This window comes from Physella acuta, unplaced genomic scaffold (genome assembly GCF_028476545.2).
Source record: "Physella acuta isolate Inbredline_101_S28 unplaced genomic scaffold, ASM2847654v3 ptg000572l, whole genome shotgun sequence".
Classification (NCBI taxonomy): domain Eukaryota; kingdom Metazoa; phylum Mollusca; class Gastropoda; family Physidae; genus Physella; species Physella acuta.
The window spans coordinates 442483-458928 of record NW_026732091.1 but is presented as its reverse complement, the minus strand read 5'-3'; the positions used below and the strand labels follow the sequence as shown (position 1 = coordinate 458928).

General features: G+C 32.4%; 1 protein-coding gene across 1 annotated transcript in view; it reads left to right on the top strand.

Moving 5' to 3' along the window:
- The window catches only part of LOC131946845 (dual specificity protein kinase shkB), a 44083-nt gene that overhangs the window by 11339 nt on the left and 16298 nt on the right, over window positions 1–16446 (top strand). The window contains exon 3 of the mRNA XM_059307817.1: window positions 12019–12076. Within this exon, the coding sequence (XP_059163800.1) occupies window positions 12019–12076 (58 nt within the window). The remainder of the gene's footprint in view (window positions 1–12018; window positions 12077–16446) is intronic.

The following is a 16446-nucleotide window of genomic DNA, read 5'->3' as shown; positions in this document are numbered from 1 at the left end:
TATAGATTCTAGTAAGAATAAAAGAGGTAGTTAAGTAATTTAACTTACACTAATAGTCTAATATGCCTGCTCTTTCAAATTAATTGTTTATCCCAAATTAGCCAGCTAAACAAATATTTCTATAAAATAATTAAGGCTTGAAATAGTTTATTATAGAAATTTATTATTGGAATAGATTCTAGAGTAGATGGAGTCTAAATCTAGAATTTAGATCTAGGGTGTTGTGATGTTTGCGGCGTGTGGTGTAAGATGTTGTGGTTCAGGATGTTGGGTGGCGTATTGTGTAAGATGTGGTTCAGGATGTTGGGTGCCGTTCGAAGCGTAAAGTGACGAGAGGATCGGTGTTGTGATGTTTTTTTTAGGGCTGTCGTTCACGGTGTAATGCGGAGTGAGGTGGTGTGGTTTAAGATGTTGTGTCAGTTGGTATGGTGATTGATCTATTCTGTTTGTTGTCTTATGTATGTCTATGGGTAATTGTATATGTGTGACTGTGTGTATATGTGTAGTGTAGATATGACATTAATGTGTAGTGTAGATAACATTAACATTAACATTAACATTAACATTAACATTAACATTAACATTAACATTAACATTAACATTAACATTAACATTAACATTAACATTAACATTAACATTAACATTAACATTAACATTAACATTAACATTAACATTAACATTAACATTAACATTAACATTAACATTAACATTAACATTAACATTAACATTAACATTAACATTAACATTAACATTAACATTAACATTAACATTAACATTAACATTAACATTAACATTAACATTAACATTAACATTAACATTAACATTAACATTAACATTAACATTAACATTAACATTAACATTAACATTAACATTAACATTAACATTAACATTAACATTAACATTAACATTAACATTAACATTAACATTAACATTAACATTAACATTAACATTAACATTAACATTAACATTAACATTAACATTAACATTAACATTAACATTAACATTAACATTAACATTAACATTAACATTAACATTAACATTAACATTAACATTAACATTAACATTAACATTAACATTAACATTAACATTAACATTAACATTAACATTAACATTAACATTAACATTAACATTAACATTAACATTAACATTAACATTAACATTAACATTAACATTAACATTAACATTAACATTAACATTAACATTAACATTAACATTAACATTAACATTAACATTAACATTAACATTAACATTAACATTAACATTAACATTAACATTAACATTAACATTAACATTAACATTAACATTAACATTAACATTAACATTAACATTAACATTAACATTAACATTAACATTAACATTAACATTAACATTAACATTAACATTAACATTAACATTAACATTAACATTAACATTAACATTAACATTAACATTAACATTAACATTAACATTAACATTAACATTAACATTAACATTAACATTAACATTAACATTAACATTAACATTAACATTAACATTAACATTAACATTAACATTAACATTAACATTAACATTAACATTAACATTAACATTAACATTAACATTAACATTAACATTAACATTAACATTAACATTAACATTAACATTAACATTAACATTAACATTAACATTAACATTAACATTAACATTAACATTAACATTAACATTAACATTAACATTAACATTAACATTAACATTAACATTAACATTAACATTAACATTAACATTAACATTAACATTAACATTAACATTAACATTAACATTAACATTTTAACATTTTAACATTTTAACATTTTAACATTTTAACATTTTAACATTTTAACATTTTAACATTTTAACATTTTAACATTTTAACATTTTAACATTTTAACATTTTAACATTTTAACATTTTAACATTTTAACATTTTAACATTTTAACATTTTAACATTTTAACATTTTAACATTTTAACATTTTAACATTTTAACATTTTAACATTTTAACATTTTAACATTTTAACATTTTAACATTTTAACATTTTAACATTTTAAGCGCCTGCTGCACCGATAAGTCAAATAACCAGCGTTTGACAGGTTTGGTTTATATATATTAAATAATGTGTGTTAAGGTCAGTAATAGAAGCATAATTTGTAACTGTTATACGAACAAAATTATGCAATTTAAAACACAAAAGGCAGCATTATTTTTTTCCCACTGACTTGTTTTCGAACGGTGTAAGAAAAAAGTATTTTTGTTTTCGGTTTTTTAGGCCTAAATAAACTTTACCACACTTATGTGCATAAGTGTGAGATCGTCAAATTGCAACCTACTCCCAAGCGCCGCCATTTTGAAATTTATTTTTAGCAGAAAGCTTACCAGGAAGACTGTCAATGGGTTAAAGCAAACATTGATGCATTAAACGCGGTATAAACTATTTCTTTGCTATTATAATATTGTGTTGATTAAAGTTTTGCAAAAGGCTGTTAAATGCTCGTATTAATTTTCGCGAAAACTTCACGGTGTTGATCTAATTGGTTTGGGGGCTGGTTTGTGTGTGATGTATGTGGTTGATGGGTTAGGTAATGAAAGTGGTTTGTTTGGTTTAAGATACACGATTGTGTGCGGGTAAGTGGGTGTAAGGTTGCTTGCATGTGAAGCAGGGGCGTAGCGAGGGGGGGGCGGGGGTGCGGACCGCACCGGGTGACACCATTTAGGGGGGTGACACCAAGGCAAAAAATAGCAAAATATATAGAGAAAAACTCGAGCGGGGGGTGTGCAAATCGAAAGTAAAGGGTTGTGGTTCCGGGTGGTTTTAGGTTTTGTTTTGAGTGCTGTTTATGCATTGTGAGGGTTGGGTGTGGAGTGGTATGTTTTAGAACGTGAGGTAAATAGTTTTGGGTTTAGTTTACTCTGTATGATATGAAGTGTATGTGTTTAGTGGAATAGGCTGTGTGTTGCGAATCTAGTTGAGTACAGGGTCGACCACACATGAAAACGTAGATATATTACACATTACATCCACTTGATGGACAAGGACGACGACATTCACAACGTATACGAAGACTTGACTACATTCACGACGACGGACGAATACATCCAAATCCTTTCTCGAGAACACTGCTATAAGTGTTTATGTGCAGTCATATGCTAAGTGGTGTGAGGTGTTGGTTGTTCTATGTGTGGTTGTGGAATGTGGGTCGTGGACTGTGGGTGTCATGGAGGTTGTGATGTTTGCGGTGTGTGCTGTGAGGTGTTGTGGTTCAGATTATTGGTTGGCGTTTGGAGCGTAAGGTGACGAGTGGATCGGTATGGTGAGTGGTTTATTTTGGTGTGTCGTTTATGGTGTCGTGCCAAGTTGGGTGGTGTGGGGGTTTATTTTGGGGTGTCGCTCATGGTGTCGTGCTGAGTTGGGTGGTGTGGGGTTTATTTTGGGGTGTCGCTCATGGTGTCATGCTGAGTTGGGTGGTGAGGGGTTTATTTTGGGGTGTCGCTCATGGTGTCATGCTGAGTTGGGTGGTGAGGGGTTTATTTATTGGTGTGTCGCTCATGGTGTCGTGCTGAGTTGGGTGGTGTGTTTGAAGGTGTGGGGCTAGTAGGTAAACGGATTGATTTATTGTGTGTGTTTTAAACGTATGTATTGTGTATGTGTATGGTCAATCGTGTGTATGTGTGACTGTGTATATCTCTGGGATTTAGGCTTCTGGAAGCAATGCTGTTTTGGAAATAATTGTAGTGATAGCCCTCTCTCAAACCCCCTAATAATAGAGACAATTGAAATCCTAGCTCATACATCTATTGTGTATTTTTATTCTCAGACCAGGCGTTTTTTTTTTCTTGAAGGTCATCCTGACCTGGGTATTTTGGATTCAGCTTGCGCACAACAAAAAGGCCATGACCCGTTCTAAACATTTAACACAATGCAATCTGAACACGCACCACGGGAGTCCGACTACCCGTATTTGGTGCAATTCCTACTCAGTGATTGGTTGTTAAATAAGTTCTAAACCAGCTGCGCAGTCTATTAGTCATGTCAGAGCTCACTGCCGCGAGCGCATGAAGGCAGCAGAATAAGGGTGGGGGACGCTAATAAAACAATGCATACTTTTCTAAGTCATTGCAAATCTACTTATTAAAACGTGATAGGTTCTTTCCTGCTTTTTTGTTAATCATTCATAAATTAGATGTACATAAATGGATGTAGTTGCGACAAGAATTTTTTTTTTTTGTTTCACGTAAGCTCTTACTGCGCATAAAGATAAGCAAAGAAAAAAATTCGAATGGTCGTGAAAATAAGTAAATAATGACTGATAATAATTACCTGGTACTGTTGGGTTATTTATTTTTTAACAGAGAAGCTGAAAACCAAATAATATCTTGCATTCTTTGCTTAAGGTTCTAAACAGTAACGAAAATAATATCATTAGATGTTGATGATTGCAACATGATGAGTATAGCCAACACACACACACACACACGCACACACACGCACGCACGAACGCACGTATGCACGCATGCACGCACAAGTCAACATATATACACATGCATGCATACAAACGAATAATACATGTTATGCATGCCTATTGCTATGTGTATGAATATGTTTTCATGAATATGTGCATGAATATGTTTTCAGTTTGCTGCTCTTAGTATATTACATTTTCTCAAGAGAGAGTGATTACCAGTCATTTGTATTAACAGGTTATAACTGATAGTGATAAGTTAATCGCAGGAAACTGACAATGGGTTTTATGATGTAGCGTAATATCCTGTAATATGTCGTCATATATAAATGCAACATGAATCAACGTAAGCATATTATATAGGCTGCTTAAAAACTGGTTATCACTATTTAAATCAGATAGCTAACACACAAGACATGTGGGGTAGCCCAGGCCGTTTAAGTCCCAAATTTCCGAACAAAAACAATGCATTTTGTTAAATAATGTAATTTTCGTGTACCTTGGTACAGGTTTTGTAAAAAAAAATAAAGAGGTCTTCTATCGCAAAGATTGTTCTACAATAACTAACCCATACTGTTGCGTAGAAAGATGTTATAACAAGGATATCAATCTTTAGTACCTGGTACAAATTATGGTCATTCTGAATTGTGAAAGTAACGGATATCTTGATCGTTAGGTCAGGCATGGTATTAGCTACTTCAGAAAGCTTAACGTATTTACAGTTGCCAACTTTGTGTGGCCAGATATTCTATTGTTTGCAATTCGGCATGTTTGTGTGTGCGACGATCTATCTTACCTTCATCTCCTAGACATTCCTTTACTTCAAGTACGACTGTACAGGCAAGGAAAACAATATTTATTATCTTACACATTGCATTAGCTGATCAAATGTGTCAAAACACAACACAATATGATATTATGCTACTCGATTTTATGATGCTTTAATTAAAAATTCAAATAATAGCTACTAGAAAAACAACCAATTCAAACAGTATTTAGGTAAATAGTCTGCTTAACGTATTAGCTAAGGTTTATTTTTTTTCAATGGAAGTCACCTGACTCGCCTGATGTGTGTTTACAGTAGCAAAGTTTGTCTACTCGACAGTGTGCTGGTGACGTTTGTCTGAAGCACTTGTGATTTAGTTTTCTTACACAAAGCAGTTTATTTTTAGCAGGTAAATATGTTCCTTATTGTTGTTTTTTTTTAATTAATCATTAGCAATATATAATACGAAAACAAAATGTAGCTAAAGAAGATTTTAAAACGGTGATTTATTTTTTATAGTAAATTTGTAAACATAAACCATTTCACATACATACATATAATAAATATACAGAATACAGTGGTACATAGACATTTTAGTGCCATGGATAAGGCATTATTTAGACATGAGATGTAGATCTAGATAAATTTAGCTTTTTGACATACGAGCGAGATTTAAGATAAGAGTAACCCAATTAGTGGGCTTAAACAATTCGTTAAAAAGAATGTGATTTAAAGTGACCGAAAGACGTTTGCATTGACAGTGAGTAATTGAACGAATTAAATCTCCTTCTCTAACCTCCACTAGCCTCCACTATCCTACAACAGACCTACATCAGCGTCTATCTTAAGCTTAACTTGTCTGATTTTTAGGGTAAATAAACTTTCTAAAACTAGTTTATTTCATAAACTATATTCTGATACATAAATACAATTTTCTTATTTGAAATACGCATCCGAAAGTCAGGGTGGCATTTTAGGGGCTGGGTTAAATACATATCATTACAGTTATACATTAACCACATCTTACGTTTCTCCATCGAATTTGCAAGGTGGGGATCTCACAGATCAATTGTGTTTCAGTACGTGTCGCTACTTTCATTTAATAAGTCAAATATAAAACTATTCATCTATCTATCTATCTACTATCTATCTATCGAAGATTGTGTAAACATTCCAATGCTTAACGTGTTCTAAAGCTAATTTTAAGTCGGCTATAACTTTAACAATACGTCCGTTTCCTGTTTTAATTACGTTCCAACATTTATATCCATTTTCAACTGTTCTTTTCATTTTATGTATACTTATACAATAAATTTCTGTAGCCCTACAATCTAAATATCAGCTGTCGAAGAAAGTTATTCATAGAACTAGATCTAGAATCTAGGTCAAACCAAAGATAAAATAGTTAAAATACAATCCATTTTAAAATCATAATACATTTTTGAGTTTCATAATAAAACTTTTTTAGTCCTTAAATACTTATAGATATAGATCTTTGCTTTTTAGCATCACGGATCATCTCATTCTAGATTACAAGTGATTTATCTATCTAGATCTAGAATCTGTCTAATCTAGATTTAGCAAGATTTTAGCAAGATTTAGATCTAGAATCTGTCTAATCTAGATTTAGCAAGATTTACGACAATAACTAGATCTAGGCGTAAGCAAACCAGTCGTAGATTCCGAGACAATTCTATCTAGATTTAGATAATAATGAGTTTCTATACTAAACTGTTTCAGACCTTCATTATTTTATATGAATCTGTGTTTGTTTAGCTATGGAATTGGCTAATTTAAGATAACATTTCATTTGAAAGTTACTAGATCTAGATCTAGATATGGCCTATGCGCGTAAATCAAGTTGCATAAGGAAACTCAAAGTATTAAATTATACAATAATAAAAGCATCAATGACTTAGCGAGTCAGTGTTAGTGTAATAGGCTTTCATGCGGGTGGCACGAGTTCTAGACACAACACGTCAATGTTAAAAAAAATGTCATTTATTTAGATGTGAATGATAAAGTTGCCTATCTGAACTTGTTCGGATACAGGGCAGGTGAAGTAGATTTGACCTGTTTCTTTGTCCTCAGCATAAGAAAGGATAGTGTGGTCAGAGACATGCTCGGCCGGAATCGTTTTTTTTTAAACGACGTAAACATGTTGTCTGTGACACGGCGGGACCCTGGGCAGGTGAAGTAGAGTTGAGTAGTGACGTCAGTATATGAAGGAATAGTGGGGTCAGACCCATGCTCAGCTGAAATCGGTGTTTTTAAAAGATAAAAACATCTTGTTTGAATGTGGGTTCTGGTTATTTTGTGATTATAAGTGAAAGACGTGGTGTCATTTATTGATGACCCCCGAAACCAACTGTTATCAAACTAGATAACGGGTAGTCTAGTATTAAAAATTATCTTAAGCTAGAAATCTAAATTAATATAAACGTTAATACTTTTTAAAGAACACACTTATAATTATTTGTTAGTTTTCATTTCTTTTTTAAATATTCAGTTTAATTATTTTCCTACTATGGTACCAAAAATCTCATATGACGGAACACTTTACAAGAACGCCTAGTAAATATTTATTTTAGTTTATTCTCCAGGAGAGGAGCACCTTCTCTGAGTATATAATCACCGTAGACAAAAAAAGAAAGATATTATTTAGAAATAAACTGGTAGTTATCTCCCGTAAAATTTCTCGAATATTCTAATATAACACTACGTGGGATGGCAACTCGGAATATAGCATGATTTTTGTTTACTTAAACTTTTAAAAATAGAATAGAATCTAGTAGAAAAAAGAATTGCGCACCAAGTGAACGCCAAAACAAAATGTGCATAATAGTGCGCAATATTATTAGTACTTTATAAATTTACATGCGTTTTTTGAGAAATTGGAAATAGCGGCAATTACTACTTACAGTCAACGGAAATTACTAAAGGTAGAGAATTAGATCTTTTACTAGCATGTGAAATTTTAATTATCTATCTGAAATAGTACTCAAGTTATAGGCTTTTAAAAAATTCAAAAAAAAAGTACCACTTCCGTTTATCGGAAATCACTCAAAAGTTGATACGATTTTGATAAAATACTTATATATGAAATTTCATCAACTTAGTTCTGACGGTACTTAAGTTATCGTGTTTACAGACACATACACACACACACACATACAGACATACGGACCAGATTGCAAAATTATGTTTTTTCGTATCAGTAAGATGTAAAACGTCGAGGTTTCCAAAAAACTCGATTTTTCTTTCCACGATTACAAGACTTTCTATATACTTCGCATATACGAGAAAGTAAAAAAAAAACGTGTTTATATATGATTTCCATAACAAAATGTCAGCGTAACTAACTGACTTATATCCCCAAGCATTGTATTATAGAACGTTTAAAAACATACTGCTGTATTCGAAACATGGAGTCTATAGACCACTTGTCGCTACACTCTACACCTACACGCAAGTTAAATGAGTGTCGTAGTCGTCTTGTGAACATGTGTAGTCGACTGTGTCGGGTTTTTCCTTCTGCCCTAGATCATCATCTAATATGGTGTGTTGTTATTTTCATTAGTTTAAGATCTTAAATTATACAAACGTATTTATTGATAAAGTAGAATATTACTTGTATTCTTTTAAACGATGAGGGGGGGGGGTGATTTGTTGGATGTACTGTATTTATTTTCTAACATTAATGTATATATTCTTTAGTATTTAGCTGTATTTAAATTGTCTTCTCTATTGTGTGTAAAATGTGTAGGCATCAAATTTCCAGACCCATCTGCCCGACCCACGTTTTTTGTCATCAAATGTATGAACAGTCATCACAAGAACCTGCACAGCTCGAGGAAGCACAAAATTTATTTTCTACTTTTTAGTCCACAAGAAAAACGTGGTTTTTTCAAAAGTTTTTTTTAAGTATTTTATTTTCTCCTTTTTAGTCCGTTGCTACACATGAAAAACGTGGTTTTTAAAAAGTTTTTATATAGTTTATTTTCTACTTTATCCAATGACTTGAATTAAGTATGACTTGACTAAGTGTTTTTAAATACATAAAATTTTAGAGGATTTTTTAGGTACCCATCAGAGTTGGGTGGACTCAGGGACGGTCTACTGACTTAAACCCGAATTCGAACCTGAGAGTAACGGGTTAGCAGTCCAACTCTTTACCGCTAGACCACTCCGCCACTGATAAAACCTCTTAATTTTGATATTTTGATAAATCTGGATTGATATTTTTTGCTTTAGAAAACATGTCCTCAATTTTATGTTCCTGGGGTCGTAATTTAATTAAGCTAATTTAGGTCTCTAATTGCTAGTTTTTATGATTGCATCTGAAGTTGTTAGGCGAAAATAGCCTGCATGCCAAATTTCAGATCTCTAGAGCAATCAGAAGTGGGCTAATTTTCGATGTCAATTTTAACAACAAACATCCAAACAAACAAACAAATAAACGCGAAGCTGAGTTAAGAAAAACGTGTTAAAAATAGGAAGATTCACATATAAAAAAAATTAGGTTTGACTTGGTGTGTCTCGATCCGGCAACATCAGCTAATTAGGTACCTTTAAAATATGGAGAATAAAAGAAGTGTTTAAAAAAAAAATAACTTAGGCAAATATGCCTATTTTTTTTCAAATTAATTTTTTTACCCAAAATTAGCCAGTTTCGTTGCTAAACAAACAAAGATTTCTATAAAATATTTAAGTCCTGAAAAGGTTTATTATAGAAATTTATTTTTGGAATAGATTCTACAGAGTCTAAATCTAGATCTAGAATCTCTAGATCTAGAATCCAAATAGATAAAATAATTTGTTTAAGTTTAGGCCGAGAAAATCGTATTGTATACATTTATAGCGTACATAGATATCTAGCTCTAAATCATATTTGAATGAAATAGTTCATTTCTTTTTATTCTAAACTCGGAAGATGACGTCATCAGTTTCGTGCTCTTTTTTTAGTGTAAACAATAAGCGACGTCATTGTTAAATGCATTCTTGTCCCAAGTTTAAATGCTTTTCCGGTTGCATAAATAATACTGTTTCTCTATATTCAAATACGCCTTTAGTTTTTATTTTTCTTCTTTAAATAACATTGTGGTTATACATTTAAAACATCTAACATATTATTTTCAACAAAAGTTCGTATAAAGTTCTTCATATATCGCTGCCGATTCTGACGTGATGTCCGGCGAAAATATTTTGCGGACAGAGAGAGATAGAGAGAGAGAGAGAGAAGTGCGAACGTGGCCTTTTATATATTAGGATATCTGCTTTACCAAGTGCTAAGTAGCTTATAATTGCCATATACATTTACGTTGATTCATATTGCGTTAATTGTTGATAGCCATTTACAGGACGTTAAAAATATATAATGAAACCCTTGTTCGTTTTCCTGCGATTAATTTATCCTTGACTTTTATTACATATCATTGCCTATCAATTAACTAGTACCATAATCGCTCTCTCTGGAAAATATGTATTATACTAATAATTTCAAATTGAAAAACATTCGAAATCATAAAAGTAGACATGTATAACACATAGTATTCGTGTGTATGCGAGAGTTCACGCGAGCGCGTGTGCGTGTATATATTTGTGTGTGTTTATCAGCAAGCTACCATAAGTATTGTTTGCTATACTCATCGTGTTACCATCATCAACATCCACTTAAAACACTCCTACATACTCTAAAATTTGAATTTAGTATTTGTGTACATCTCTTGCTATTAACGTTTTGTAAGATTAACTGGAGTCATGTTTAACGTGTTCTACACAAGGATACATTTCTCCACGTTATATTGTTCTTGTTTTAAAACTAAATACCTACATTTTCAAAAGTTACATTTTGCTAGAATGTACATTTATGTTTCAAATTTCTAACATTAAATTATAGATGTCATTTTATATCAAGTACCTTCTTACTTAACCCTCTTTAGTCCTTGTGTATTATAGTGCCTCAACAATAATTTCCCTTTTTGTCCGGTTCTCTGCTGTTGATTTTGTAACCCCCTAATATATCCCTGCTTTCTTTAATTCTTTAAGACAACTACGTTTTACAACATGTACGAGTATTGTAATGTGTCGTCGTGGCCGACGATAGTGAACACGACTGGTAACTTGAAAGATTCATTTTTTTTTATGTTGGCTTTAAGGAATTGTTTACATATTGAGCTATGCAAATTAAAGCATTTAAAGCATTGGGAATCGAGATGTAATAAAGATTTTTTTTCAGGTGAACTCATCAAATGAATTCAAAACTAAAACTTCGCTTGTTAAAAAGTCAAGTCCATAGCAACGATATTCTTTTAAACGACGAAACATTGTGTAAAACAACTTTGTACGAAATGAAAATATATGTTCTTTGATAATGAAGAAACTGAATTAAGGTGGCACTAATGCGACATAACAAAGTGCGCAATAAAAAGTACGAAAATTGTGCTTACGACGTCTAACAAGAAATTAATACAAATGCCAAGACAAGCTATGCAAATACATTTCTTTTTTTCTAAAATTAAAAGTCTATCTTTTGATGAACTATGTTGCCAAAATAAATTAATTAATAAGGATCTGTTTGCTGCTAAAAGTCTGGTAAACCACAGGAACGTTTGATATCGGCTAAGAGATTTGAAACTAATCTAATAACATAGCTTTAGGAAACAATGCTAAAACAAATATTTTATTTAAGAGAATCAAACTCAAAGATGATGAATTAATGATTGTATTTCGAAATTCAAAAAAGTCGAAATTTTAATAAAATGTGATAAAAAATTCCGCCTATAAAAATACAACAAGAAAAGATCGACAAAGAGCTGGTGCCAATATGAAACTGCATTGTTAATAAAGACAATTAGTAAGTAATCATGCTTAGCTAAATACTTAGGTATCAATAAATAGTTGTAGAGAAAAAACTCAGCGTTATGGTGTTTCAACGGCTATTTGGAAAATTATAATACACTCTTGCATCATGAACTGAAGATAAAAAAGACCAGCTTGCTTATAGAAGCATTCGGCACGGTCCATTACTTTTTTCAAAATTCTTTCAACGCATTTTGATAATGATACAATTATAGGATAGCTAATAAAAAAAGGAGAGAATGTTAATATTATGATTAAAGGTGAATTAAACACTTCAACTATGGCATCAAGTGTTGGACATGATACTAATAATGTAGATTTGATTATCACCAGCAAAACCGATATTAATCGTGTAGATGAAGATGAAGGTAAAGCGTTTCTGCTTGCTTCAAAAAATGGAGATGATAAAATAGTGGAGTTACTTATCAGCGGCGGAGCTGATATTAATCATGTAAATAACGACAGATGGGATGCTTTAATGCTTGCTTCACGTAATTCACACGACAAAGTAGTAGAGTTACTTATCAACGGCGGAGCTGATATTAATCATGTAAATAACGACGGATGGGATGCTTTAATGATTGCTTCACAGAATGGACATGCCAAAGTAGTAGAGTTACTTATCAAATGCCAGGCTGATATTAAACGTGTGGATACAGATGGATGGGATGCTTTAATGCTTGCTTCACAGAATGGACATGAGACCGTAGTAGAGTTAATTATCACCGCCGGAGCTGATATTAATCATGTAACCAATAATGGATCGGATGCTTTAATTATTGCATCAAGAAATGGACATGACAAAATAGTAGAGTTACTTATCACTAGCGGTACTGATATTAAACGTGTTAAACCAGATGGATCGGATGCTTTAATGATTGCTTCACAGAATGGACATGACAAAATAGTAGAGTTACTTATCAACGGCGGGGCTGATATTAATCATGTAACCAATAGGGGATCGGATGCTTTAATGCTTGCTTCACGATATGGACATGACAAAATAGTAGAGTTACTTATCACCGCCGGAGCTGATATTAATCGTGTGGATACAGATGGATGGGATGCTTTAATGCTTGCTTCACGTTATTCACACGGCAAAGTAGTAGAGTTGCTTATCAACGGCCAGGCTGATATTAAACTTGTTAAAGCAGATGGATGGGATGCTTTAATGATTGCATCAAGAAATGGACATGACAAAATAGTAGAGTTACTTATCACCGCCGGAGCTGATATTAATCGTGTGGATACAGATGGATGGGATGCTTTAATGATTGCATCAAGAAATGGACATGACAAAATAGTAGAGTTACTTATCACCGCCGGAGCTGATATTAATCGTGTGGATACAGATGGATGGGATGCTTTAATGATTGCATCAAGAAATGGACATGACAAAATAGTAGAGTTACTTATCACTAGCGGTACTGATATTAAACGTGTTAAACCAGATGGATCGGATGCTTTAATGATTGCTTCACAGAATGGACATGACAAAATAGTAGAGTTACTTACCAACGGCGGAGCTGATATTAATCGTGTGGATACAGATGAATGGGATACTTTAATGCTTGCTTCACAGAATGGACATGACGAACTAGTAGAGTTACTTATCAACGGCGGGGCTGATATTAATCATGTAAATAACGACGGATGGGATGCTTTAATGCTTGCTTCACGTTATTCACACGGCAAAGTAGTAGAGTTGCTTATCAACGGCGGAGCTGATATTAATCGTGTAATCAACTATGGATGGGATGCTTTAATGATTGCATCAAGAAATGGACATGACAAAATAGTAGAGTTACTTATCACCGCCGGAGCTGATATTAATCGTGTGGATAGAGATGGATGGGATGCTTTAATGCTTTCTTCACGTTATTCACACGGCAAAGTAGTAGAGTTGCTTATCAACAGCGGAGCTGATATTAATCGTGTAACCAAGTGTGGATGGGATGCTTTAATGATTGCATCAAGAAATGGACATGACAAAATAGTAGAGTTACTTATCAACGGAGGAGCTGATATTAATCGTGTGGATACAGATGGAAGGGATGCTTTAATGCTTGCTTTAGAGAATGGACATGACAAAATAGTAGAGTTACTTATCAACAGCGGAGCTGATATTAATCTTGTTAATAACAAAGGATGGGATGCTTTAATGATTGCATCACGTAATTCACACGGCAAAGTAGTAGAGTTGCTTATCAACGGCGGAGCTGATATTAATCGTGTGGATACAAAGGGATGGGATGCTTTAATGCTTGCTTCAAAGAATGGACATGACAAAATAGTAGAGTTACTTATCAACGGCGGAGCTGATATTAAACGCGTGGATGAAGATGGACGAGATGCTTTAATGCTTGCTTCAAAAAAAGGTCATGATAACATTCTACAATTATTGCTTAAAGAAGATCTTCTAATGCAAGAACATGAAAAATCAAGCGATTTAAGTCCAATACCATTTAATAGGAATAATAGTATGGCACTGTATTTATTAGGTATATTATTTCAAGCTTTTGAACACAAACTCTATAATACAATGAAAAAAATATCTATTTTTGTCGACGAAAATTGTAGTGAACTGAATTTTAAATTCCAGTTAAAACTTTTTTGTAAATTAATTTTACAAGGTAAGCAGTACATTTAATATATTTTCAAAACGTTTGTATGTCATCAAGAAGAGAAGCGCGACACACATTTACTTCTCATGCGATGAAGTATATATATATATATATATATATATATATATATATATATATATATATATATATATATATATATATATATATATATATATATAAATAAATATATATATATATATATATATATATATATATATATATATATATATATATATATATATATATATATATATATATATATATATATATATATATATATATATATATATATACATATACATAAAGTTGTCTTGCAATCCTGTCAATGAAGTGCATTTCAACTGAATCTATGATTTAAGTATTTAAAGAGATAGTGTCTAGCACTATGCCTAGCTGCGATGAATTTCCCTATTGTGTGTTAGGTACCACTTCAATTGCCCCAAAGAACGTCAGTTATTTAAGTGAACTTTACTTTTACTCTACTACATAGACATTGAAACCCTCAGTCAACCACCCGTATACATCACACGCATACACAATGTAGACCAAATTGCATACGAACATGCTCAGCACCGTAAAGTTTTCGGTTATATCTATATGAGCATTTAACAGTTGATGCAAATCTGCAAACAATACCTTATTATTGATTCAAATGTATAATCTCTATAGTGTTTAATGCATTTATGTTTCTCTTAACCCGGATATTTAAAAATATATCGACTCGTACATCACTGTATAATCTAAACCGGAGGTGGAAATGTAGTGGAGGTGGGTTGATGGTGTGGGTTTGGTTTGGGTGTTATGGTATCGTGTGTGTTGTTGTGCTTTCTCTAAAATTTCCCCTGCTTTTTAATACCTACTATTGAGAAATAAATGTTTATTTCACAAGAATTTTAAACGTGCAGCTGTTTTATATAATGTACGATTATCTTCAATCATTTAATACTTTTATTCCGGAGCATCATACCGTAGCGAAGCACGGGTAAGAGCTAGTGGATATATGAGGTAGAGTAGTGGGACCATGGAGAATTGGGACTCTTCATAATTTCGGAAACTGTGCAGCTAAATGTTGATGTATCCGCATTAAACATGAAACTAAAGATGAATCTCTTTTAATAACTTGTTTCCAGCTTAAGCTGATTGTTAGTTTGATCTGCATAGAGAAGTGCCTAAAATTTTTTTTGTATTTTCACAATCCTTAAAATACGGTGAACATTTGTGTTATCTTTTCTATCCTTGTATTAGAGTACGTTCTGTAATTATGTAATTGCATTATTCGTGTACGTTTTGGGCTTATTAACAACTAAGATTTATAACAAATACTATGCCACAAACTAGCTTTGGTGAGAAGTGAGACAAGATGTACGTTACACACTCAAGCCCTTTAGTATATCATATTAAGTTGTTATTTTAATGAAATAGTTTCATTTTTATAGTCAATTATTTATCCTACATTGTATTTATTGAAACTACAAACCATTTACTGTTTTTAAAAAATGACATTACTGTCCCAGTTCTTCTTTTACATGTCCCTCTTTTCAATGTCATGATGACTTATAAATTGTGTGTCATAAACGTGATTGTATACTAACTGGAGTGTTAACGGCGATGTCCAAACTTAAACGATTGCATATATAAATTACTGGACAAAGTTAGAATCATTTTAAACAGATACAAGAGAAAATGCAATTGTTTTTTTAATGATTTGTTTATTATCATCAAGCTAAAAGTATAGTTTGGT